The 27750-nt window shown below is 47.8% G+C and overlaps 1 protein-coding gene across 1 annotated transcript in view; it reads right to left on the minus strand.

Annotated features, from left to right (window-relative positions):
* The window catches only part of MMS22L (MMS22 like, DNA repair protein), a 134666-nt gene that overhangs the window by 8507 nt on the left and 98409 nt on the right, over nt 1–27750 (minus strand). Inside the window, exons 17-23 of the mRNA XM_088472142.1 lie at nt 26537–26679; nt 26228–26387; nt 23216–23385; nt 22616–22827; nt 22349–22515; nt 12566–12662; nt 11691–11858 (exon numbers count right to left, since the gene is read on the minus strand). Coding sequence (XP_088328268.1) covers nt 11691–11858; nt 12566–12662; nt 22349–22515; nt 22616–22827; nt 23216–23385; nt 26228–26387; nt 26537–26679 — 1117 coding nt within the window. The remainder of the gene's footprint in view (nt 1–11690; nt 11859–12565; nt 12663–22348; nt 22516–22615; nt 22828–23215; nt 23386–26227; nt 26388–26536; nt 26680–27750) is intronic.

Raw genomic sequence — 27750 nt, forward strand, 5'->3', positions numbered from 1 at the left:
GGTGGGGTATGCTCAGTTCCATTCCAGTCCTCTGCAAAGATTGATTCTCTCCAGGTGGAGTGGACAAAATCATCTAATAAGGTCCCAAAGGATCCTTCTCACTCCTGAGGTTCGCTTCTTCTTCCTGTGGTGGCTGAAAAAAGACCATCTGAAAAAAGGAAGTTTGGAATTCCTTTGGTCAGTGGTGTTCACGTAGGAAGTATGACCCTAAACCATTTCGGGTTTCCCGGGTTCTGGCTTTTCTCCAGGCTGGATTAGACCTTGGTATCTGCCTGGCTACATTGCGAGTAAATGTTTCTGCACTCTCAGTCTGGTTCCAAAGAAAGACTGCTTCTTTGCCAGATATTAGAATTTTTTTTCAGGGAGTTTTGCGAGTTCAGCCTCCTTTTATCCAACCGGTTGCACCCTGGGATCTGTCTTAAGGGGCTACAGGTTTCCCCATTTGAGCCTCTGTAGACTTGAAATGGTTGACAGCGAAGACACTTTCTCCTCGCTATCTCTTCTGCATCCAGTGTCTCTGATTTGGTAGCTCTATTGTCGCTCCCCATTTTTATTTTTCACCAGGATAGAGCTGTTCTTCGTACAAGGGAGGGATATATATATATATATATATATATATATATATATATAAGTTTTTGAAGGCTAAAAAGTGGAATGTTATGCAATGGCCAAGTCAATCCCCTGACCTGAATCCGATTGAGCATGCATTTCACTTGATGAAGACAAAACTGAAGGGACAATGCCCCAAGAACAAGCAGGAAATGAAGACATTTGCAGTAGAGGCCTGGCAGAGCATCACCAGGGAGGACACCCAGCGTCTGGTGATGTCTATGCATTCCAGACTTCAGGCTGTAATTGCCTTCAAAGGATTTGTAACAAAGTATTAAAAAGTGAAAGTTAGATTTAGCATTGTTTAGTTTGTCCCATTACTTTTGGCCCCTTAAAAAGTGGGAGGCACATATAGAAACCGTTGTAATTCCTACACCGTTCACCTGATGTGGATGTAATTACCATAAAATTAAATCTGAAAGTCTGCAGTTAAAGCACATCTTGTTTGTTTCATTTCAAAGCCATTGTGGTGGTGAATAGAGCCCAAAATATGAAAATCTGTCAATGTCCCAATATTTATGCACCTGACTGTATGTATGTATGTATGTATGTATGTATGTATGTATGTATGTATATATATATATATATATATATATATATATATATATATATATATATATATAAAAAGGGGGTTAAAGAGATATGCGCCTGATAGTGTAGTAAATTAAATAAGGTGATAACTGGTGCTCAAAATTAGTGTGCGTACCAAAGAAAAGAACTTTAAAGCTTATCTGGTTTCCAATGGTATAGTTCATATAGGGATGAGTAAATGGGATGTAATCTACTGGAACACCTTTGAAGAAGGCTCATTCAAGCCAGGGAAAGAGAAGGTGATATAGTGTAGTTTGTTTTTACAGAAGTAGCGAGACAAAGGGGGCCACAGAGCTCCGAAACGTTGAATTTTTGTAACACCACTTAAAATATTTGTTATACACCAGTCTCCGAGTGCCGCAGTTTTACACTCATGGTACACACACATTATACACACACGGGGCTTGAGAAATTTTTCTAAGATCTAGGAGCCAGAATGAAAGTGTAGGAACCAGATCACTGTCCCAGTATAATATAAAAAAATATATATATATTTTTAGAATACATTTTTCCCCAAACCAATAAGGACATGTAATTATTAAACTAAATTAAGCTAATTGGAAGTGTCCAATTAGCCTAATTATTCATTAGTAGCGTGTCCAAGGGGTTCTAAATTAAGTCCTGACATTTTTAACTCAAACTAAGGATTTTCCCTGATTGGTATTAATATATGTGAATGTTTTAATATTCACGTTTATCTATTAAAATATAAAGGATGCCAGTGTTAGCCTTCTCGCCCACTCCCCTATTCCAGCAATATGCAGCCTCCCCTGCCAGCCACCTCACACACTCCTTATTTATGCCAGCCTCAGTCTCCTCTTTCACTCGCCTATTCCAGCCGCCTCTTTCTTTCCCCTCATGCCAGCCTCCTCACCCACTCCCCTTATGCCAGCCTCAGCCTCCTCCAGCTGTATGCATCCTACTCTTTCATGCCAGCCTCCACTCCCCTATACCAGCCTCATCACCCAGTCCTCATTCCTGCAGCTTCCTCCTCTCCTGATACCAGCCTCCACATCCACTCCCCTTATGCCAGCATCATCAACCTATTCCAGCAATATGCAGCCTCCTCCTCTTTGTGCCAGCCTCCACACCCCCTCACCTATGCGTGCCTCAACCTCCTCACCCAGTCCCCTCATTCCTACAGCCTCATCTCCGCTCATGCCAGCCTCCACACCCAGTCCCCTATTCCAGTCCCAGCCTCCTCACCACTTCCCTTATTCATGCAGCATCCTCCACACCCCTCATGTCAGCCTCCTCACACATTTGCCCTCCCCTTATGCCAGTGTCAGCATACTCATTCACTCTCCTGTTCCAGCTGCATCCTCACTCTTCCCTAATCTGCCAGTCAGGCTCCTCACCCACTCCCTGGCTCACGGCAGCCTTTGCCACCTCACCCATTTCCCAAAGCAGCGAGGCTCTTCTCCCAAGACTCCGGTCTCCAAGTCCTCTCCTCACTCTGCTGGCTTCTCTCCCCACACTACTTGTTTTCTCTCCTCATCTCAATCTGATCTCCGGTCAGGTGTTGGCGCCTATTTCTCTCAGGCGCGGTGTCCTCCTGGTGATGTGGCTTTCTGGGCATCTTTACCCATGGGGGCTGCATGATTGGGCGTCCGGACCGCGATGCTCAAGGTGACAGTGTCTACCTCCCTCATGATTGTCCAGGTGGCTGCATGCCAGTTGCTGCTGCTGGGCTCCTCTACACTGCACAATGTCATGTGCGTGTAGAGAGTCAATCAAAGATCACCTGCTGTAGGCAGAGCTGGACTAATCAATCATGGCCGCATAGACTGACAGCCGGCAACCTCCTTATGACGGCAATAAATAGTAAATAAATACATATTCTCCGCTAGGGCTGATGAGAGTCTGCTTCTTCCCATCCTGGATTATCTGGTCGCCAGGTACCAAAATCTGGTCGCCATGGCGACCTGGCCCCCGGAATTTGTCGAGCCCTGTATGTATGTACAGTCAGGTGCATAAATATTGGGACATTGACAGAATTTTTATATTTTGGCCTCTATTTACCACCACAATGGCTTTGAAATGAAACAAACAAGATGTGTTTTAACTGCAGACTTTCAGATTTAATTTGAGGGTAATTACATCCAAATCAGGTGAACGGTGTAGGAATTACAACGGTTTCTATATGTGCCTCCCACTTTTTAAGGGGTCAAAAGTAATGGGACAAACTAAACAATCCTAAATCTAACTTTCACTTTTTAATACTTTATTGCAAATCCATTGAAGGCAATTACAGCCTGAAGTCTGGAACGCATAGACATCACCAGACGCTGGGTTTCATCCCTGGTGATGCTCTGCCAGGCCTCTACTGCAAATGGCTTCAGTTCCTGCTTGTTCTTGGGGCATTTTACCTTCAGTTTTGTCTACATCAAGTGAAATGCATGCTCAATCAGATTCAGGTCAGGGGATTGACTTGGCCATTGCATAACATTTCACTTTTTAGCCTTAAAAAAACTCTTTGGTTGCTTTTGCAGTATGCTTCGGGTCATTGTCCATCTGCACTGTGAAGCGCCGTCCAATGAGTTCTGAAGCATTTGACTGAATAATATGAGATATGGTAAGAACTTACCCTTGTTATCTCTATTTCTACGAAGTCCATAGGGTTCCACAGGATACCTTGGGGTATAGGTGTGACGTCAGTCGCAGGGCACCAAAGAGTTAAGTTTTCAGCCTCCCAGGATGCACTAGGTCCCCCTCCTATACCCCGCCCCCGGGCCAAGGCACCTCAGTTAGTTACCAAGCCATAGGCCGGAGGAGGAGAAGGAAGAGAGAGAACAAAGATCTGGACACATACAAGAATCACATTCTCACCAGAGGGAGACGGAAAACCGGTGACCAGAGCAAAGCCCATCTGCAGCACAGGTGCGACAGGGCGGGAGTCCTGTGGAACCCTATGGACTTCGTAGAAATAGAGATAACAAGGGTAAGTTCTTACCATATCTCATATTTTCTACTTCAGGGTCCATAGGGTATCCACAGGATACCTTGGGGATGTCCCAAAGCAGTATCCTTTAAGGGTGGGGACGCTCCTGTGCAGAAAGGAGAATCCGCCGCCCGAAGGAAGCATCCTGAGAGGCGAAGGTGTCAAACCTGTAATACCTCACGAAGGTATGGACAGAAGACCACGTAGCAGCCTTGCAGATCTGAACTGCCGAGGCACCACGTCGAGCTGCCCACGAAGGACCCACAGACCTAGTGGAATGAGCCTTCAGAGAAGGAGGGACCGGTAGGCCTTCATGAAGATAAGCTTCAGAAATAGCCATACGGATCCAGGCTGCCAAAGTTTGCTTTGAAGCAGGCCAACCCTTTTTACAGAAGCCATAGAGGACAACAAAGTGTCCTACTTCCTAAACGAAGAAGTGCGGTCAACATAAGTCCTTAAGGCCCGCACAACATCCAAAGAGGCCTCACCCACGGAAAGACCCGGTGAGTTAAAGGCCGGAACAACTATTTCCTCGTTAACATGAAACTGGGAAACAACTTTGGGAAGAAACTCGGGCCGAGTGCGGAGCACTGCCCTGTTCCCATGAAAAACCAAGAAAGGGGGTCTACAAGAAAGAGCCCCTAACTCAGAAACACGTCTGGCTGAAGCAATGGCCAGAAGGAAAACAGTCTTAGCTGTTAGCCATTTAATATCCACTGAGCCCAGTGGTTCAAACGGCGGTCCTTGGAGAGCCCTCAGGACCACAGCCAAATCCCAAGGCGCCACAGGTGGAACAAAGGGCGGCTGAATACGGAGAACACCTTGCATAAAGGTGCGCACAACCGGGACTGTAGCAATCCTACGGTGAAACCAGACAGATAGGGCCGAAACCTGTACCTTCAAAGAAGCAAGGCGAAGCCCATGATCTAGTCCCGCTTGCAGGAAGGCGAGAATCCGAGACAGACGAAACTCCCGCGGTGCATAACCTCTCGGTCGACACCACTGGAAGAACGTATGCCACACGCGATGGTATATCCTCGCGGAAGACTGTTTCCGAGCTCGTAACATGGTACGCACCACAGAGCTGGAAAACCCCCGGGACCTCAGTATGGCCGTCTCAACAGCCACGCCGCCAAAGACAGCCGAGTCAGGTCCGGGTGAAGACAAGGACCCTGAGACAGAAGGTCCGGTCGTAGCGGCAACCGCAGAGGACTGTCCACGGACAGACCCTGAAGGTCTGAGAACCAGTGCCGTCTGGGCCACGCGGGAGCTATCAACAGGAGCGTCCCTCCTTCCTGTTTGAATTTCCGGATCACCCGTGGAAGAAGGGAGACCGGAGGGAACAGGTATGCGAACCTGAACGCCCACCGGACGGACAGAGCATCCACCAGAGACGCCCCTTCGTCTCTTGTGCGAGACCCGTACACCGGCAACTTGTTGTTGTGCCGGGACGCCATGAGGTCGATTTCTGGAAGACCCCACCTGTCCACCAGTAGTTGAAAAACGTCCGGGTGCAGGGACCATTCCCCTGGATGAACGTCCTGGCGACTTAGAAAGTCCGCCTCCCAATTTAGCACTCCCGGGATGAAGACCGCTGATATGGCCGGAAGATTGCGCTCCGCCCAAACCAGGATCCGAGAGACCTCTACGAGAGCCGCCCGACTGCGAGTTCCTCCTTGCCTGTTTATGTAGGCCACGGTGGTAGCATTGTCCGACTGGACCTGCACCGGGTGACCCCGGAGAAACCGCTGTGCCTGCAGGAGAGCATTGAAGACCGCACGGAGTTCCAAGATATTTATTGGAAACTCCGCTTCTGTCGGTGTCCACCTGCCCTGGAACAAGTGTGGACCCGAAACTGCTCCCCAGCCCCGAAGACTGGCGTCCGTTGTCAACAGGACCCAATTTGGAACCCAGAACGAACGTCCCTTGTTGAGGTGGGTCGTCTTTAACCACCACGCAAGGGACAGGCGAACCTCCGGGGTGAGCACAATCGTCTGGAACTTCAGAGACTGAGGCAGCCCGTTCCACTTGGACAGGATCAGGTGCTGCAGAGGTCTGGAGTGAAACTGGGCGTATTCCACCATGTCGAACACCGACACCAAGGAGCCCAGTAACCTCATAGCCGAGTGTAAGGACACCCGGCGGCTGTGCAGACAACTGCGCACCCTTAACTGTAAAGCAGAGATCTTGTCCTCCGTCACGAAGATCCTTTGCTGTCCCGAGTCCAATAAGGCTCAAAGATGCAGAATCCTCCGAGACGGGATTAGAGTGGACTTCTGCCAGTTGATTAGCCAGCCGTGCCGTTGCAGCAGTGCAATGGTCAGGTCCAAGTGGTGTAACAGGAGCTCTGGAGATCCTGCCACCAATAACAGGTCGTCCAAGTACGGCAACATGCGGACTCCTTGCAGCCGCAGAGAAGCCGCCATGACCGCCATCACCTTGGTGAAAACACGTGGTGCTGTCGCCAGGCCAAAAGGTAACGCCCGAAACTGGAAGTGGTCGCTGCGGATTGCAAACCGAAGGAACTCTTGATGGCGCAAAAGAATAGGGACATGCAGGTAAGCGTCCTGTATGTCCAATGACACCATGTAGTCCCCAGGTTCCAGCGCCAGAATGATGGACCGTAGGGTCTCCATCCGAAACTTCGGGACCCGCAAAGACTTGTTGAGTGCTTTGAGGTTGAGAATCGGACGATATGACCCATTGGGTTTCTGTACCAAAAATAGATTTGAATAGAAACCCTGGCCCCTCTGGGAGAATGGAACAGGTACTATAACTCCAGCCTGGAGCATAGTGTGCAATACCTTCCGCAGCTCCGTAGCCTTGTTCCGGTCTGATGGTAGACCCGTGGTGAAGAATCGAGCCGGGGGTCTGTGCCGGAAGGAGAGGGCGTACCCGTGGGAGACCACCTCCAGAACCCAAGTGTCTGTCGTAGTGAACGACCAACACCGGGAGAACTGCAGCAGGCGGCCTCCCACCCTGGGATCCCCCAAGGGGAGACCCGGACCGTCAGGCCGCAGGTTTGTCATCTGGCTTGGGGGCCGGACGTCTGGTACTCCATGCCTGTTTCCGGGGCTTGACCGATTTCTTAGGGCCAGCCTGTCGAGGAAACGACTGTGGTTTGGGCCTGCCCTGGGCCCTAGATGACCGAAAGGACGATGGTCCAGAACCAGAAGGAGCAGCGGCCGACGGGAGACAAGCAGATTTGGCTGCCGCCAGCGTGGCCACAATCTTATCCAGATCCGGACCGAAGAGAACTTCTCCGGTAAACGGCAACGCTTCCAGACCTTTCTTAGAATCTGCGTCCGCCTTCCAGGATCGCAGCCACAAGGTGCGACGAGCAGCTACAGCTGCTGAAGAAATTCTAGACACCAGAGTACTAATGTCTAGAGCAGCCTCGTTGATGTAGGTGGCCGAATCACGGAGATTGCCAATCAACTCCGCCTGTTCGGCCGGACAGTCGGATTCAAAAGAAGCCTCTAATGAATCCGCCCAGCGCTCCATCGCTCTGGCAACCCAGCAAATGGCCATAGCCGGCCGTGCTTCCCCCCCTGCAAGGGAATAAGCGGACTTCAGGCAGATTTCTACCTTGCGGTCCGTAGCATCCTTAAGGGAGGACATGGATGGCATCGGCAATGTGGCACTACGGACAAGACGGGTCACGTGAGAATCCACCTGTGGAGGGGATTCCCACTTAGCAAAATAATTATCCGCGAACGGATAAGCCACCGCCAGGCGTCTCTGCGGCTGGTATCTTTTGCCAGGTTGTTTCCACGCCTCCTCTAAATGGTCCACCAACTGACCCGAAAGAGGAAAGACTGTGGCATCGCCCTTCACATCTTTGAAAAAGGCATACTTAGATTTAGCCGCTGGGGGAACTTCGTCCTCAATCACCAAGGCTGTGCGGACCGCCCGAATAAGTCCAGGAATATATACTTTGGACTTAGCATCAGCGTCCTTAGTATGGAGAGGTTCCTGATCGTAAGGATCCAGAATCTCCCCATCATCAGACGTCCCTTCGTCATCCTCATAAGGAGCGGACAGAGACGCCACCGGCCTTTTATGAGGCCGCATCACAGACTCCCCTTGCAACACATCCGACAAGTGCTGTACAGAACTCGTCAGGGAGTTAACCCACGCTGGCTCCTGAGAACCCGGGAGCGGGGAAATAGGGAGACTGTGGGGTACCACCAATTGTCGTGGGAACCCCTGCATGGGTGACGACACCACAGACTGCTGGGACAAACCCATCGGAGTAAACGCGGGCTGCGGAGCTAACTGGCCCACTAAAGCTGTTAACGCCTGAGCGAAACAAGCCCAGGGCGGCTCCTGTACCGGTGCTGTAACCGTAATAGGCCGCGCCATGGACAAACACTGCCAGCAAAGGCCCTCCGCGCTACCCTCCCCCTCCGCTAACGGTACTTTGCACGTGGTACACTGTAGCCGGAGGGGAAAATCACTTTCAGACATGATGGCACCACGTATGTGACCTCTCTCACCAATTAAGTATTAAATAGGCGAGAGACCACCCTGCAGCACCGCACCGCAAGGGCTTTAGCAGAAAGAACAGGGACAGTAATAAAGCTGACAGTTTAGAGAAGAAAAGTTACAGGCAGCGCTAGCACAGTCACATACAATGCAGAGAAATAACAATTCCTGCCCTAACAGCGCTGATCACTCAACTACACAGACACAGGGCCTGGTAGGACACAGCGCTGCATACACAGACCTGAGCCACAGCGGAGGAGAGGTATGCGGGGGGACCCAGACCACGATGCTTCCTTCCAGACTTCCAGCAGCGTTCACCATGCGTTGCAGAGAAGATGGCCGCCGAGGAGCAGAGAGAAGCTGGCCTGGGGGAGGAGCGCTGACACAGGACCAGTCAGCACAGTGCAGAGAGGGCTGTGTGCAGCGGGGGAGGCGCCGGCTGTGAGACAGGGAAGGCACGCTCCCCTGGCATGCATTTAACCCCTGGGACGCCGCAGCGCTACCGCTCTGCTGCGGTCCGCTGTCCCAGGGGGTAGTGGAAGCGCAGGTTGGTCGCCTGGCTCCACGCTGCAGCCAGTCCCCAGGGAGCCCCCTGCCTGGGGACTTAGGACCATGTGATCAGCGGGGACCCACCGCGGGACCCCGCTGCTTACCTCTGTCCCCCTTGAATCCGGCCATGGTCCGGAGCATCTGGGGTCACCGCTAGCTGTGACCCCAGACGCCCACCAGCATCCCCGGATCAGTACCGGCGTTCTGGTACCGGCGGGGTGTAGGGAAGACAGCATGGACGTCAGGACTGACTGTCCATGCTGTTCATCCAGATGTGCAGCCACAGCTGCATGAAGAAAAAGCTTCAGGGGCTCTTCTAGCCCCCACTCCAACAGGTGCACCCGACTCCGGCCGGGCACCAAACTAAACTGAGGTGCCTTGGCCCGGGGGCGGGGTATAGGAGGGGGACCTAGTGCATCCTGGGAGGCTGAAAGCTTAACTCTTTGGTGCCCTGCGACTGACGTCACACCTATACCCCAAGGTATCCTGTGGATACCCTATGGACCCTGAAGTAGAAATGAGCATATAATATTGCCCGAAACACTTCAGAATTCATTCTGCTGCTTTTGTCAGCAGTCACATCATCAATAAATACAAGGGAACCAGTTCCATTGGCAGCCATACATGCCCACGCCATGACACTACACCACCATGCTTCACTGATGAGGTGGTATGTTTTGGATCATGAGCAGTTCTTTTCCTTCTCTTCTCTTCCTATCGCTCTGGTACAAGTTGATCTTTGTCTCATCTGTCCATAGGATGTTGTTCCAGAACTGTAATGGCTTTTTTAGATGTTGTTTGGCAAACTCTAATCTGGTCTTCCTGTTTTTGTGGCTCACCTATGATTTGCATCTTGTGGTGAACCCTCTATATTCACTCTTGTGAAGTCTTCTCTTGATTGTTGACGTTGACACATATACATCTACCTCCTGGAGAGTGTTCTTGATTTGGCCAACTGTTGTGAAGGGGTTTTTCTTCACCAGGGAAATAATTCTTTTATCATCCACCACAGTTGTTTTCCGTGGTCTTCTGGGTCTTTTGGTGTTGCTGAGCTCTCCGGTGCGTTCTTTCTTTTTAAGAATGTTCCAAACAGTTGATTTGGCCACACCTAATGTTTTTGCTATCTCTCTGATGGGTTTGTATTGATTTTTCAGCCTAATGGCTTGCTTCACTGATAGTGACAGCTCTTTGGATCTCATATTGAGATTTGACAGCAACTGATTCCAAATGCAAATGTCACACCTAGAATCAACTCCAGACCTTTTACCTGCTTAATTGATAATGAAATAACGAGGGAATAGCCCACGCCTGTCCATGAAATAGCTTTTGAGTTGATAGTTCCATTACTTTTGGCCCCTTAAAAAGTGGGAGGCACATATTGAAACTGTTGTAATTCCTACACCGTTCACCCGATTTGGATGTAATTACCCTCAAATTAAATCTGAAAGTCTGCAGTTGAAGCACATCTTGTTTGTTTCATTTCAAAGCCATTGTGGTGGTGAATAGAGGCCAAAATCTGAAAATTCTGTCAATGTCCCAATATTTATGGACCTGACTGTATATCTATCACACACACCTATATTATATACACATACACACGTGTGTGTGTATACAATATATATATATATATACATATATATATATATATATATATATATATATACACACACACACATATATATATATATATATATATATATATATACACACACACACATTTTGTGTGTACATATGTATACATATATATACAAACAGATGTGTCCACATACATCTACCCTACGTGCGCTACGAGTTGATTTACACAATGTGTTAGCGTTGTGCGTCTCTAGCGCTGAGTGTCTTTTCATAGGAATTTTGCCCTTAAAATTTGTCTTATTTGCAAAGTGATGCAAATAGGACACACAAGCAGCTTCTGCTGATTAAAATGATATGTAGCATGCCTATATTCTGTGTGTGACTGCGGTTGTATCTGCATGCAAAATGCTACGTTACAGTGCAGATACAGATGCAGTCGCACACAGAATATAGGCATGCTACATATCATTTTAATCAGCAGAAGCTGCTTGTGTGTCCTATTTACATCACTTTGCGAATAAAAAGCATTTTAAGGGAAAAAAGATGCACAAAAAGATGGTCGATGCTAACGAATCATGCCACGGCATGACTAGAAGGGATGTGTATCGCGCAAGGAGGCTGTATGTATGCGGTCACATCTGTGTGTGTGTGTATATATATATACACATACACACACTCAGATGGATAATATATAAATATTACCAGCATAACATTAAAACCACCTGCCTAAAATTGTGAAGTTTTCCTTCTGCTATAGATGGTGTATGTGCAGAGCATACTGAAATAAGACACGCTTAGAATTCATGTATTATTCACAGGAAAACAGTACTTTACAGTTCTAACATTGCAGATGTGTGTGACATAGTAGTGCACTGAACAAAAATATTCAGTAAAGTAAACTACAGTATAAAACAAGTATTAGATAGCACAACCTCACCTGGATGAAGCATTCCTTCCCAGCCCACGCTTGTGCTCTGAGTCTTTTAGGCTGTGGCTTATTGTTGGAATCAGGCTGACAACAAGTGACTGATCTATAAGAGCGAGGGTCTCCAAAATGGCAAATATCTGATGGTCATACACCCCACTGTTTTCTTGAATGAACTGCCTGCATGCAAATAAAAGATCAGCAAAACTATAACCCAAACTGGATGGTCAGGTGTTCACCAGTTTTAACAAATAAACCTTATAATATTGCTGAGAAGTAATTTTTTAGGTGGATATTTGGTCAAAAAGCCTCTCCATGGTTTTAAGGTTTTCATATGATTTATCCAACGGACTTCTAAATGCATGCATACTATAAGTATTTGTACATAAACATTTTCTTTTACGATCTTTATTAGCTCCTCCAAACAGGAGGTTAAGAAACATAAGACCTTCTTCTACATGTTGGAGCCAATAACGTCTGCCCCATACAAATACTTTCTTAGCATTCATTTGAACTGTGGGGAAGATAATGGTAGGGATGGGATAGGCAGAAGGGACCACTCATAGAAGGCCGCTGTGTCTAAACAAACTCATTGTCTTCCACAGAAATACTTTATCCAAACAATTAACAAAATATAGGATAAAAAAAAAAAAAAAAAAAAACACACATTCTCAAATTTACTTTCCTGCACATACAGCACATAAAATAAAAACTGGACACTACCATAACGTGCATACAGCTGAAATGCTCACTAATACTGTTATTGGTGCCATTAACCCAAACGTGTGGAGACTTTTACCAAGTATTTATTATCAGGTTATTTCTCTTAAAGCATCTGAGCGCCAGACTTCTGTCCCTTTGTTACTGGCCTTCACCCCAGAAATTACCGTAAAATAGATGTGAGACGGGTCCCAGCTTCTCCATGTGGCACAGCCCGGCAGCCTTCAACCAGGTGCTGCAGTGCATCTGTAGAGAGCTTCTTCACTGAAAGAAAGCAGAACTGACTGGTAACTGTATCTGCGCATACATAGTCTACTTCTTTCAATAAATACACAATGCATGCGATTGGTGTTGCATGCAGATGTTTAAACACTACCAGATAATATTGTAAGGAGACGTACCTGTTATAGGTACTCAACCCCTGGTGCATGTGCAGTACATGTTGTTGTAACAATAATAAAAAAACAAACATAACACCACCTGCATTCATGGTCTCATTTACCACCAACTTCCTGCCTAGCATTCTCCTTTGCCCTGAACTCCCTTGATCCAGCTACTCTCATCCCCCTAATATCTCCTTATCTTTCATCACCCCTCCTATTCACGTTTGTTCCTTCCTCCTGTTTATCTCATCTCCTATTTCTAATCTCTCAGCTCTACCCTTCCCTTCATTACTTTCCCCACTAGTAGCTTCACATGCTCTGTTCCATGCACCCTAATCATTGCCTAGCCCAGAGGTTCTAAAACTCCAACATAACAGTCCACATTTTAAGGATATTCTTGCTTGAGCACAGGTGAGATAATTAGTACCTCAGTCAATTTCAGTTAATCATTTAGGGCCGTATTCAATTGCTGGCGAAAAGTCGAGATCGGCGAAAAGTTCTCACCGGTGACATCATTTCGCCAGGCGAGAATTTTTCCCCGCATTCAATTGCAAAGACTTTCTGCCGCTGCGAAAAGTATGCGCCTTGTAACCAGCGGACAAGATTCGCCACTGAAAGGAGGCGGGAAAAAGTGCAGAATTGGGGGTTTGGGGTGCAAAGTTGCGGGGGGACACCTGCACCATGGGACAGTTCCCCAAAGGTAAACTGCGTAAGAAAAAAAATACTTTAGATGACCATAAAAAAGTACTTTCCTTTTGGGGGCGAAAAAAAAAACAAAGTTGGGGGACATACTTAAAAACTAGCGAAATAGACTCCAGGGGGTCCCCCAAGTATGCCCAAGCTGTTTTGTTGTTTGCAGGGGTTTGCTGAAGGTACTTTTTTTTAAAAACACACTTTAGCGATTTTTAACAATGCTTATACCCATTTTCAGGTACCCCAAATTTGCTGGGATTACTTATTTTCCCCCCAAAAAATGCTAAATGCTATTCTTCACCACTTGTGCAAAGACGCTAAACAGCACCAATTGAGAGTATTAAAGCACCCCAAATACCTTCAGCAGGGCTATTCAAGGGTATCCATAGTGATCCCCCATGTCAGTGCATCTTTTGGGGGCGTCAGGCTGATTTCCCCAAATCTAACAGTACTTTTAGCTTGTATCCGGTTCGCCGGGACGCGTTCGCAATTCGCCCTATTCAATTGCAAAGGACGCGAGGTGACTAGCGCAATACTTTTCCTGAGGCAAAACTGGCGATGACTGTGAAAACTCTGGCATGCGGAAACTCCGGGACTTTTCGCCGGCAATTGAATATGGGCCTTAGACTCAGGCATGGCTATCCTTAAAACCTGGACTGTATGGTGACGTTGGAGAACTTCTGGTCTAACCTACACAAAACAAGAGATATGGTAAGAAATTACCTTTGTTATCTCTGTTTCTACGAAGTCCATAGGGTCCACAGGGTTGACCTTGGGGTATAGCTCGATCTGGATCCACGGGCACCACGCAGTTAAAGCTTTGCTGCTCCCAGGATGCACTTGGGTCCGTCCTCCTCTATACCCCGCCCCCGAGCCACAGGCACCTCAGTTGGTAAGCAGCCAAGGCCGGAGGAGACTAAACAGAGAGAAGGAAGACGAACACACAAGAAACCATACTCACAGAAATGGGAGACGGAAAACCGGTGACCAGCCAAACAGCCCATTTGAAGCCAGGTGCGTCAGGGCGGGCGCCCTGTGGACCCTATGGACTTCGTAGAAACAGAGATAACAAAGGAAAGTTCTTACCATATCTCTTGTTTTCTACTTCAGGGTCCATAGGAGGTCCACAGGGTTGACCTTGGGGATGTCCCAAAGCAGTTCAACTAAGGGCGGGGACGCTTCTGTGCTGAAAGGAGCACCCGGCGCCCAAAGGATGCATCCTGAGAGGCGAAGGTGTCAAACGCATAGAACCTCAAAATCGTTTGAATTGAAGACCAAGTGGCCGCCTTACACAGCTGAACAGCAGAGGCACCACGTCTAGCAGTCCAAGAGGGACCCACAGAACGAGTGGAATGAGCCTTAACAGAGGCTGGCACAGGTAAACCCTCCTGCGCATAAGCCTCACAAATAACTGAACGAAGCCAACGGGCTAACGTTTGCTTGTTGGCAGGCCAACCCCTCTTATGAAAACCGAAGAGGACAAACAATGAATCCGACTTCCTAACCGAAGCAGTCCGGTCCACAGATTCTAAGTGCCCGGACTACATCTAAGGAAGCCTCACCAGCTGAAAGGTCAGGTGACTGAAAAGCTGGCACAACAAGTTCCTGATTAATGTGGAACTTCGAGACCACTTTGGGCAAAAACTCAGGACGAGTGCGGAGCACCGCTCTGTCCTGGTGAAAAATCAGGAAAGGAGGGCGACAGGAAAGCGCCCCCAATTCCGACACCCTCCTGGCAGAAGCAATTGCCAGAAGAAAAACGGTCTTAAACGTCAGCCACTTGAGCTCCACCGACTCAAGAGGCTCAAAAGGAGGACCCTGCAAGACCCGTAGCACCACCGCCAAGTCCCAAGGAGCCACAGGAGGCACGAAGGGAGGCTGGTTCCTGAGAACACCCTGGAAAAAGGTGTGAACATCCGGTAGTGCAGCAATCCGTCGCTGAAACCACACGGACAAAGCAGACACATGAACCTTCAGAGAGGCCAGGCGTAAGCCGAGGTCCAAACCTGATTGAAGGAACTCCAAGATTCTGGAAACCCGGAACACCTGAGGATCATAGTTTCTGGATTCACACCACTGAAAATAAGTGCGCCACACCCTGTGGTAAATCCGTGCGGAAGCAGGCTTGCGTGCCCTAAGCATGGTACCAATGACCGAACTGGAGAAACCCCTAGACCTCAGGACGGCTGTCTCAAGAGCCACGCCGTCAAAGACAGCCGACCCAGATCCGGGTAAAGGCAGGGCCCTTGAGACAACAGGTCCCGACGCTGAGGGAGAAGGTACGGAGCGTCGATGGAGAGGCACCTCAGATCGGAGTACCAAGGACGTCTGGGCCACGCTGGAGCCACCAGCACGAGCGTACCGCCATCCTGCTTGAATTTCCGCAGAACCCGAGGAAGCAGGGATATCGGAGGAAACAGATACGCCAGGTGAAACGTCCATTTCACCGACAGCGCGTCTACCAGACTGGCGCCTGCATCCCTGGTCCTTGACCCGCAAACGGGCAACTTGTGATTGTGATGGGAGGCCATCAAGTCCAGCTCCGGCAGCCCCCACCTGTCCACGAGTAGCTGAAACACCTCTGGGTGAAGCGACCATTCCCCGGGATGCACGTCGTGACGGCTGAGGAAGTCCGCCTCCCAATGGAGGACTCCGGGAATGAAGACTGCCGAGATCGCTGGAATGTGACACTCCGCCCAAGCAAGGATGCGAGACACCTCCGACATCGCTGCCCGACTGCGAGTCCCTCCTTGGTGGTTGATATATGCCACCGTGGTGGCGTTGTCAGACTGCACCTGAACCGCCCTTCCGTGAAGAGTGGAACCGGACGACTGCAGGGCCCTGTATACTGCCCGCAGTTCCAGAATGTTGATGGGCAGAAGAGCTTCTTCCGCAGACCAACGACCCTGAAGTGACAACGAGACGGTCACTGCCCCCCAACCCCGAAGACTGGCATCCGTCGTGAGCAAGACCCAGTCCGGGATCCAAAAGGGACGCCCCTCGACCAGATGAGCTGTCTGAAGCCACCAAACCAAAGACTGGCGAACCTCCGGGGACAACACCAGCAACTGAGAGCGGATCTGGTGAGGTAACCCGTTCCATTCCGATAGAATCAGCCCCTGCAGGGGCCGGGAATGGAACTGGGCAAATTCCACCATGTCGAATGTTGACACCATGGAGCCCAGAACTCTCATAGCCGAATGGACCGACAGGCGGCAACTGCTCAGGCAACTGTGTATCTGCAGCTGCAGGGAGGATACCTTCTCCGGAGTCAGGAAGATCCTTTGCTGACGAGAATCCAGCAGGGCTCCCAAATGAACCATCCGCTGAGATGGAATCAGGGAGGACTTTTTCCAATTTATCAGCCACCCATGCGCTTGCAGGCAAGCGATCGTCAGGTGGAGATGTTGAAGCAGTACCTCCGGGGAGCTCGCCAGCAACAGGAGGTCGTCCAGGTACGGCAGCAGCCGTACATTCTGGTTCCGAAGATATGCGGCCATGACCGCCATAATCTTCATGAACACCCTCGGAGCCGTGGAGAGACCAAAGGGTAGTGCCCGGAACTGATAGTGGTGTTGAAGGATAGCGAACCTCAGATACCGCTGGTGCGAAGGTGCTATCGGAACATGGAGGTAGGCGTCCTGGATATCCAGGGACACCATGTAATCCCCCGGTTCCATCGCCAGAATGATGGAACGTAACGTTTCCATCCTGAACTTGGGAACTCTGAGGAATTTGTTCAGAGACTTCAAGTTGAGGATAGGGCAATGAGAACCATTGGGTTTGTGCACCAGAAACAGAGAAGAATAGTACCCCGTCCCTCGTTGTAATTGAGGAACGAGAACAATGACCCCTGCTTTCAGCAAGGACTCTATAGCTTCCTGAATCTGTAAAGTCTTGGTCGTATCCTGAGAAGGACTCGTGGAGAAAAACTGGTGGGGCGGTCTGTGTCGAAAAGACAGGGCGTACCCCTGGGAGACCACTTCTCGAACCCAGGCATCCGTGGTGGTATTGTGCCAGCACTGGGCAAATAGAAGTCGGCCTCCCACTCTGGGTTCCCCCAGAGGGAGGCCGTCCCATCAGGCAGAAGGTTTATCTTCCTGCTTGGAAGAAGGGCACCTGGCACTCCAGGCCTGCTTCTTGGGCTTAGAAGCGGCCTTGGTTGCCGACTGCCTCGGGAAGGACTGACCTTTGGCCTTGCCCTGAACCCGAAAGGACCGAAAGGCAGAGCTCCATACCTTGGTAGGTGCAGAAGCCAAAGGGAGGAAGGCTGATTTAGATTTAGCCAGAGTGTCCACAATTTTGTCCAAGTCTGGACCAAAAAGCAACTCCCCATTAAAAGGTAAGGCCTCCAGTCCCTTTTTGGAGTCAGCGTCAGCTCTCCAAGACCTCAGCCACAAGGACCGAAGCGCTGACACCGCTGCAGCCGACACCTGAGAGGTCAGCAGGCTTGCATCCAACGATGCTTCCCCAATGTAGGAAGCCGCATCCCTCATTTGTCCTATCAACGCTCTCTGGATCTCCGGAGCATCCTCCGGAAAGGTATCCTCCAAAGCGTTGGCCCAGCTCTCGATGGCCTTAGCCACCCAAGAGATGGCCATGGACGGACGGGCCACCGCCCCCGAGAGAGAGAAGATAGACTTTAAACAAGTCTCCACTTTCCTGTCCATGGGATCTTTCAGGGAGGAGATCGACGGCAAAGGCAGCATAGCGCTTTTAATTAAGCGGGTAACATGGGAATCCACCGCGGGCAGAGTTTCCCACTTCCTGCAATGAGCCTCCGGAAACGGATAGTTCGAAGCCAACCGCTTCTGCAGTTGGAACCTCTTGCTGGGCAACTGCCAGGCCCCTGCCATATGATCCGTTAACTGGTCTGACAGGGGAAAAACCGTCGAAGCTACTTTTGCCTTCTTGGGGCCGGCACATCCTCCTCAATGTGAAGGATGGCCCGCACCGCCCTAACCAATGCGGGCACATTAATGGAAGACTTAGCCTCCACCGCCTGGGCCCCGGCATCCGAGTCAGAGTCCTCATGGATCTCCCCGTCATCCGAAGACACGTCCGTGTCCGTGAACTGAGCCGCCAGTGAAGCCGGAACGGGTCGCTTGGACGCCCGTGGGGGCAAATCACTGTGCAACATAGATTGAAAGGCCGATGACGAAGCCGCCAGGCTCGGAACAGAGCTGGAAAGGACGTCCACCCAGGGAGGGGGTACCGCCTGAGGATACCCCTGAAAAGGTACCATCGACTGCTGCGGCACCGTGGGGGATTGCACAAATACAGGCAAACCCGCATAAGGACCCACAGTCTGAGACCCGGGAGGAGACTGCACCAGACGCGTCACACCCGGGGAACGGGGGATGGTAGGCTGGGGCAACTCCCTAGAAGGGGCCGCAGTCGGGACCGCAAGTCGGTCCGCGATCGACGCCAGCACTTGCGTAAACATCGCCCACGGAGGATCCTGCGCCACCGGGGGTTTAGAAGGTCCAGGTACCAACTGGCACCGCTCGCACAGACCGTCCTGAGACAAATCCTCCCCGTCAACTCCTGCCGAACAGCGTCGGCAGGAAAACAACACAGGAGCCACAGAGCGCTCATTCTCCTCATCAGACATGACACAAACTTTTCGCAATAAAAGTGTATCACCGAAACGAGGTAAGGCGTATAACATCTACGCACTCCCAAGCATGCAACACAAACAGCCCACCAACTGGTACTGAGTAGCACACCGCAGTATGTGACGGACCTCACAAATACGTAGATTTATATAAGCGAGGTTACACAGAAAGAACACCCTTCCCCAGGCACCTGCGGGCCGTAGGAGGAAAGGGATAGGTAAAAAGCTGACAGTAAGTAGCAAAGCACAGACAGCAGGACTAGCAAAAGTCACATACCATGCAGGAAGATATACTCACTGCACCTTCAGCTACAATCAACCTCCCAGATTCAGTGTCTGGGAGGGCTATAGCGCTGCGAACACTGTCCTGATCAGGGGAGAGATACGCAGGGGGACTGGTCCACTGGAAGCCTGCCTGGGAGCTCTGCGATGCTGCCTGAAGATGGCCGCCGGAGAGCTCTGAGGAGGAGTGGCCAGGAGATTACAGCCCAGCGACGCCAGCACACATGAGAGAAGGCGCGCTGGGCTGAGGGGAGGAGCGCTCAAGCAGGGAAGGCTGCCTCCCCTGCTAGTATTAAACCCTCAGGGAAGCCGGTTCCCCGCCGGTCTTACACCCTGGAGGTCAGCAGACACGCGGGGTATGCCACATAAGGGGGGAGCCCGCCGCCGCTACTAGCGCCGCCGGTCTGTCCCCAGAGACCGGCGGCTACAAGACTGCATTTCCCCCGCGCGCAGCGTGAAGCGCTGCACGCGGCTTACCTGGCCCCTTGTGTCCGGCAGCAGTCAGTGGGAGCTCCCGCAGCCACGCTAGCACTCACTCCGTGGTCCCGCTGCGATCCCCGGATCAGTATCGGCGTTGCAGCGCCAGCGGGCTGTTGGAGCGGCAGCGTGGACGTCCAGAAGGACAGTCTGATGCTGCCGCTCTGAAGATAGTAAAAATAAAATAAAAATCTTCTTTAAAAAAATAAAAATAAAGGTTAGGGGCTGCTTATGCAGCCCCACTGCGCAGGGTGACCCGACTCCGGCCGGGCACCAACTAAAACTGAGATGCCTGTGGCTCGGGGGCGGGGTATAGAGGAGGACGGACCCAAGTGTATCCTGGGAGCAGCAAAGCTTTAACTGCGTGGTGCCCGTGGATCCAGATCCAGCTATACCCCAAGGTCAACCCTGTGGACCCCCTATGGACCCTGAAGTAGAAACTGCAATAACACTCTCACTAACAAATCTCCCTTCCTTGGTCCTCCTCCTCTCCCACTTCCTCCAACCTGCATGCTTGCAACATTTCCCTCCAACCCTGAATAACCTCTTACTTTTTGCCATTCTTCCTTCCAGCACAATTTCCCATCCACCCCACATTGCCAACCCTTCTATCCACCCCATATCGCCAACCCTTCTATCCACCCCATATCGCCAACCCTTCTATCCAACCCATATCGCCAACCCTTCTATCCACCCCATACCGCCAACCCTTCTATCCACCTCCATACCGCCAACCCTTCTATCCAACCCATATCGCCAACCCTTCTATCCACCCCATATCGCCAACCCTTCTATCCACCCCCATACCGCCAACCCTTCTATCCACCCCCATACCGCCAACCCTTCTATCCACCCCCATACCGCCAACCCTTCTATCCAACCCATATCGCCAACCCTTCTATCCACCCCATACCGCCAACCCTTCTATCCACCCCCATACCGCCAACCCTTCTATCCAACCCATATCGCCAACCCTTCTATCCACCCCATATCGCCAACCCTTCTATCCACCCCCATACCGCCAACCCTTCTATCCACCCCCATACCGCCAACCCTTCTATCCACCCCCATACCGCCAACCATTCTATCCACCCCCATACCGCCAACCCTTCTATCCACCACATTATCATCATTTATTTATATGGCGCCACAAGTGTTCCGCAGCGCCTTACAAAGTACATAAACAAATTGTAGGCAAGTGACTTACAGAACAATACAATACAGGACATGGATAATATATATTGCTACATTAGCGACCATATTACCCAGATAAGCAACAGAGCATAAGCAACCAAGTGTTAGGTGCCCTAGTGGTGAGTAAGAAGTAAATGACACTAAAGTAAGGAGAAGCACAAGAGGGTAGATGGCCCTGCTCGTGATAGCTTACATTCTAAAACCACCAACCCTTCTATCCACCACATACCGCCAACCCTTCTATCCAACCCATATCGCCAACCCTTCTATCCACCCCATATCGCCAACCCTTCTATCCACCCCCATACCGCCAACCCTTCTATCCACCCCCATACCGCCAACCCTTCTATCCACCCCCATACCGCCAACCCTTCTATCCACCTCCATACCGCCAACCCTTCTATCCACCCCCATACCGCCAACCCTTCTATCCAACCCATATCGCCAACCCTTCTATCCAACCCATATCGCCAACCCTTCTATCCACCCCATATCGCCAACCCTTCTATCCACCCCCATACCGCCAACCCTTCTATCCACCCCCATACCGCCAACCCTTCTATCCACACCATACCGCCAACCCTTCTATCCACCACATACCGCCAACTCTTCTATCCACCACATACCGCCAACCCTTCTATCCACCACATTATCATCATTTATTTATATGGCGCCACAAGTGTTCCGCAGCGCCTTACAAAGTACATAAACAAATTGTAGGCAAGTGACTTACAGAACAATACAATACAGGACATGGATAATATATATTGCTACATTAGCGACCATATCACCAAGATAAGCAACAGAGCATAAGCAACCAAGTGTTAGGTGCCCTAGTGGTGAGTAAGAAGTAAATGACACTAAAGTAAGGAGAAGCACAAGAGGGTAGATGGCCCTGCTCGTGATAGCTTACATTCTAAAACCACCAACCCTTCTATCCACCACATACCGCCAACCCTTCTATCCACCACAATGCCAACCCTACTATCCACCACATACCGCCAACCCTTCTAACCTCATTCTCATTGCTACACTTCTCCCCCACCCTGTTTCTTGTGCACTCTATAACGCAGACCTATCTGCAAACAAATATACATCAGTTCATGACCTAGTCCTCTCTCACTACTTTCATTTCATTGACCTTGCTGAAATCTGGCTACCCAGGTCTGACAATGCTTCGAAAGCACGTCCATATGTTAAATACAAACTTTTGAACAGCACGTAAATGGTACTATCTAGAACTAGACCTACAAACGTGTCAAAAACATCTTTCTCTTGGTATTTGTAAGATTCATATATCTTACCTTGAGGCTCATTGACCAATACCAAGCACTTCAGTACAGAAGGAAGAAGGGACTCCGCATCGGCCACATCAATGATTTTGCTTCTTTGAAAAACATCAAGAATGAAAGACAGAATGGTGGCCAAACGAGGAGGTGGGGCGTGACCTTTGAACTGCAAGTAGCTGTCACTGGTAAAAACATACAAAAAAAAAAAAAGGTAAGAGAAAAAATAAACACCGCCACCACCACCACACACACACGCAAACACACACACACACACACACACACCTTATGACTTGCATTACAATCCTCCTGAGGTTGGCTGTGTGTGTGCTTTGAACAGAATCACACACAGCTAGAAGGACAGGGTGGCTTCCTGTTATAGAGGTAGAAGGAGAATTAGGAAGAAACCTCCCAAAATACTGTTGAATAGTTGTTATCAGCTGCTGCTTTACATAAGCAGCTTGTGCTTGAGATTGTCGAGATATAATAGAGAGCCCCTGAAATATAAAACAATTCCCATGTTACACATGTTAATTTGCAAAGCTTTTAACCACTTGACCGACATTCTTTTCCAAGAATCGCTCAGATTTTTATTTTATGAATGTCAAGAACATCTATTGAAAACTTTTTTTTTTTTTTTTTTTTTTTTTTTTAGAAACAACCCTTAAAATAGCCCACGATTTAGGAGACAAAATAGCCACTTGTTGCAATCTTTAGGATTTATTAAACTTTTAACAATGTATCCACAATAAGGGTTGACCCTTTGTTTAATAAATTGCCTACATTTCCCCTAGTGTTTTCATATCTAGTCTAGCTTTTCACTAGCTACTGTATGACACACATTTAAACACAGTGTTAGTGAAATATTACACATTAGATCTTTACCTGGAGAAAGAGAGGCAAGCTCTCCCGTATAGCAGAGAGCATAGCTGGCAGCAAATCCTTATCTTTTTGGAACAAGGTATGTGGTAAAAGCAGTAAATCAATGATGCGGAAGAGGAGCTGCTGTGCTTTGGAAGTGGCCAAGATCAATGCCCAATACCGCACAAGATATCCTGGAAAGCAGACAAGAAACAAGATAAAACAGTAAAGCCTTGCAACACTTGGTGTGTCCTCAGGAGGAAACACTGACTTATTTTGCAGTTAAATCACATTTCATATGAAGTCCGGCACTGCACTTAGAGCAAATCCAAGTCTATTCAAAACAAACCTAAAATGGGACATGGAGCACGTGTGTTCTAATGGCAAGATAATGTCTAATAACTAGGGTATAATTACCTATTTTGAGAAGGAATACTAAAATATATATTCATGCAAAACAAAAGTTTTTACCATGCCTTACAATAACTTTAGGGGGGAAAAAAAAACAAACATACAGCCATTTGCAAGCCAGTACCAACTTGTATAAATGAAAATACACAGAACTGTATTTGTGGAAAAATGAAATGTATGTACAGTTTACATAAACGAAATATAAACCCCAGTGAGAAAAATTTCCCATTATTTCGAATCTGAAGCAGGGTGAATTGAAGAAAAAAAAAAAAAAGACATTTACTTATTTTGCATGCAATTATTTTAATTTCTACTGCTCTGGGTTGTGCAGGAAGTCCGGGGTATAGTTATTCTTACTAGAAGAAAGAACACTATACAGTTATGTGAGCCCTCTGCTCCTGTAGTTCAATATTCAATAATGATAAAACTCCTTGCGTATGATAAATTGTGCTCAAGCCAATCAGCTCCCAACTGTCATTTTTCAAACAGATGACAGTTGGGAGCTGATTGGCTGGAGCACCATTACCATATGCAACAAGCTTTATCACGCGTTGTGAATGATAAAACTCATTCTACATACATTAAGATTTCCCTTACATTAGGTAACACTGGAAGAACAGGAATGCGGAAAAGCATCATTTAATAAGAAACTCCAGTCTATAGCATTTTCTCACAGGTCCAGATGGCCAGAAAGATATTATGCAACACAGACTGTCCATTCCCTGGCTCCTCCACTGCACCGTTTTGCCCCTGGATTGCATTACTAACGTCAGTCAGGGAGGCAATAGCAATTGCTGCCTGTCCTCCCCACCATTCAGTTACTGAGCTACCCACAGAGACCGCCCAGGACATTTCCTAACACAAAGACATGCGGTTACAGAATAAGTAGCTAATTGGAGAGGAAACACAGAAGTCAGGGTGCAATCAATATTTCCCCCTTGTTTAAATTCCCTGTCAACTCTTGTTACCAGTCTGTTTTACAGGCAAGGCTTCAAACACAGTAAAGGAAGGACAATTAGGAGCACTTAATGCTAATGACAAAAGTAGAGATTCACAGGACTGGCTCAGTGAGCACTTCTAAGTGTGTTTAATGTATGTTGTTCTCCCTCTTTTTTTTCTGTGAACAGTCTTTTATATTTAATTACTTAAATAGTCGTTATGATGAATATGAAAGGACTTTTTTTTTTGGCAAAATTAGGGCAACCATCTTAGACATTGTCAGATGAATAAAAGGGATATTTTCTTTTGACTGTGGTGGAAATAGTTTACATTTTGCGTTATCCAACACTACGGGCTGGATTCAACTAGATGCTGTAATTTATCTTAATGGGTGGTAGCCTTGGACTTTAACGTCCAGGGCTATTCAATTACAGCCTCTTTTCTTTGTGCTGTAAATTGCCTGCTAACGCGCATTAACCCATAGAACCCGAGATAAGTTCCCTGAGCTATGGGTTCACACGTTCGCGAATCCCGCGATCAGGGCATTTAATGCGGGTTTCTGTTAGAGCCTCCTCAGAAATCAGTGTTAACTGCAGCCTGCAGGGTAGATTGCGGCCTGCCGTGGGCTAAAATTAAATAGACCCGGCAGATCAAATAGCCCACGGCAAATTGAATCCAGCCCTAAATATTCTTACAGGACTCTTGAACAAATTGTGTTTTTCCGATTATGATAACATTTGTGATAGCAGCAACTGCTCTGGAAGAGCCAAAGCAACAATAAACAGGAACCCAAGCAGCAATATTCCCAGTTAGTCAGTGTTAATATGTGCACGCAGGCTACACACACACACACACTACAATTTTAGGAAGAATTCTGTAGCCAAAAGTAAGTTCGTATTAGTCACTAATGCTAAAGCAGCCATTAGTGACTGGCACATTTCTGAGCCAACATTGGTATGTTATACAATGCACCCCGTTTATAGAGCAGAAATGCAGTGACATACTAAACCTCACACTATAGAACGTATTGCAGTATAGACAGGGAGGTATACTGTACAGTACTAGATGAAGATTTATAAACATACACATTATGTACACACTATATATAACACGAATCTTCATTCTAGCACCCTGAACCTGTCACAACCCGTGCAGTTTATCTTTCCTGCCTGGGGTGTCACTCTCTGCTCTGGTTCTTCTAGCACACAATGGTCTGTAGATCAGAAGTTTGTTGCATCAGCTGAGTGCACACACACACACACACACAATACTGTGGAAAAGTTTTAGGCAGGTGTGGATGAAATGCTACTGAATCCCTGACTTTGTTCAAGTGTACCTCTGAAGAATTGCTGTTTTGAAGGCGAAGGGTGGTCACACCAAATACTGATTTGATTTCTCTTCTGTTCATTCACTATGCATTTTGTTAATTGATAAAAAGAAACTATTACTGATAGAGACCTGTGTCCACCTCCTGGAGAGACGAGCAAAGCTATGGAAACTATTATTAGATGATACACATTAGTGTAATATATTAAATCTTATACAGGAGCACATACAGTAGCCATGATCAGAACTTTAGCTATTGAAATATATAAGGTGGAACAGAAGCACTGGTACTAACGTTTTCTTATAATTTCCTAAGTTGATGCATCACCTGAACATGTTTAAGCAATTACCAGCACTCACCCATGGTCCTGTAAGTGACTTTCAGGCCATCCGCTGGCCCTTTCTTAGTTAAGTATGGCTTAGCATACTTTAAGATATCCCCAAGGTATTCTTGGCATTTTGATACCATAGCAGACTTTTCTGACAAAGTTTGTATTTCACTGTATGCTATACCTGTTGCCTACATAAAATAAATAAAAAAAAAAAGAAACATACAACAATAAATATGTAAAATGCTTTATATTATGGCTTCACATGGATATTTAGCCAAGTAATGCAAATGAGGCATTTGAAAGAAAGAAAACATACAGACTTGACCAGATGCATTACCTTAATAAACTGTAGAAGTGCACTTTTTGGGTCTTGCTTGTAACTTTTTGGCTCAATGTGTGATCTACTTAGGATGTTTTCTGCTTCCGGGAGCTTGAATACTAATCTGGTGAGCTCCACAAGCTGTTCTGTCAGTGCTGAGGCTGTTACAACACAAAAAACAAAAAGCACACAATTTATACTTACCCAATTTAATGTAGGCACAATGTTACAACTTTCCCACACCATATATCTCAAAACAGTAAGCTCTCACAGGCATGGCCCCCAGACCCTTATGTCTAATTGTCTATACACCCTGTATCTACCCGATCAGAAACGGTCCTTTGTGCTATCTCTAAGTGTATAATTTTAAATGATTTGCAAATGCTCTGTATGGCATTTTTATTCTTGCTCTGAGAATCTACACACATCCTCTCTTAATACATAACAGTTCTCAAATTACTTGTACATTTATGTATCACATGCTGTTTAAAGTGGTTTTAGTTAATTGTCCCTTCCATGCCTGGTGTTACGGGACTTGTGACAACATATAAAAAACTTTGATCATTAGAATTACATATAAATATTAGCATTGAATCTTGCTATATATCATTATAAACTATGTAATAAGTAAAAGTAATTATTTTGTAATAGCTAAGTAATACTCTGATTTTTTTTTTTTGGTTATAAAAGCACTTTCAGTTTAAGGTTTCTGCTTTTGACATATAAATCAACATGGCAAAACTAATGGTGCATACACACTGTCAGATTTAAACGATATCGTTTAAATCATCCTTTTTTTGCCCCCTCAAATGACGCACGGGCATGGATGGTCGATATCGACCAAGTTAGCCTGATTACTTTAGGGACCCTCGATCAAGCGTCGTTATAATAGTTGGGGGTATGGTGAATGTGCTGGATGTTCGATAACTATCATCCAGCACATGTAGGACGATCAGACAACGATATCTGACCGTTATCTGATCTGACCGTGTGTACGGTCCATAAGATTCTATGTTTTGCAATTGGAAGTAAAATAGGATTGGAATAGCAAAATGGTGTGCCTAAGCAGGGTTAGACAAAGCAGCAGATAACGATAAACTGTTCTTTTTGTGCCACTAGAAAGTGTGATTCTCACTGTTGTACCCTCTTGTATGCAACGGTGAAAAAATGGTGTTGCATGTGAATTGCCTGGATCCAACACCAGTACTTTGTTGCCAGAGATTGATAAGATA

The sequence above is a fragment of the Taudactylus pleione genome, unplaced genomic scaffold, assembly GCF_031769625.1.
Source record: "Taudactylus pleione unplaced genomic scaffold, aTauple2 ptg000015l, whole genome shotgun sequence".
Taxonomy (NCBI): Eukaryota; Metazoa; Chordata; class Amphibia; order Anura; family Myobatrachidae; genus Taudactylus; species Taudactylus pleione.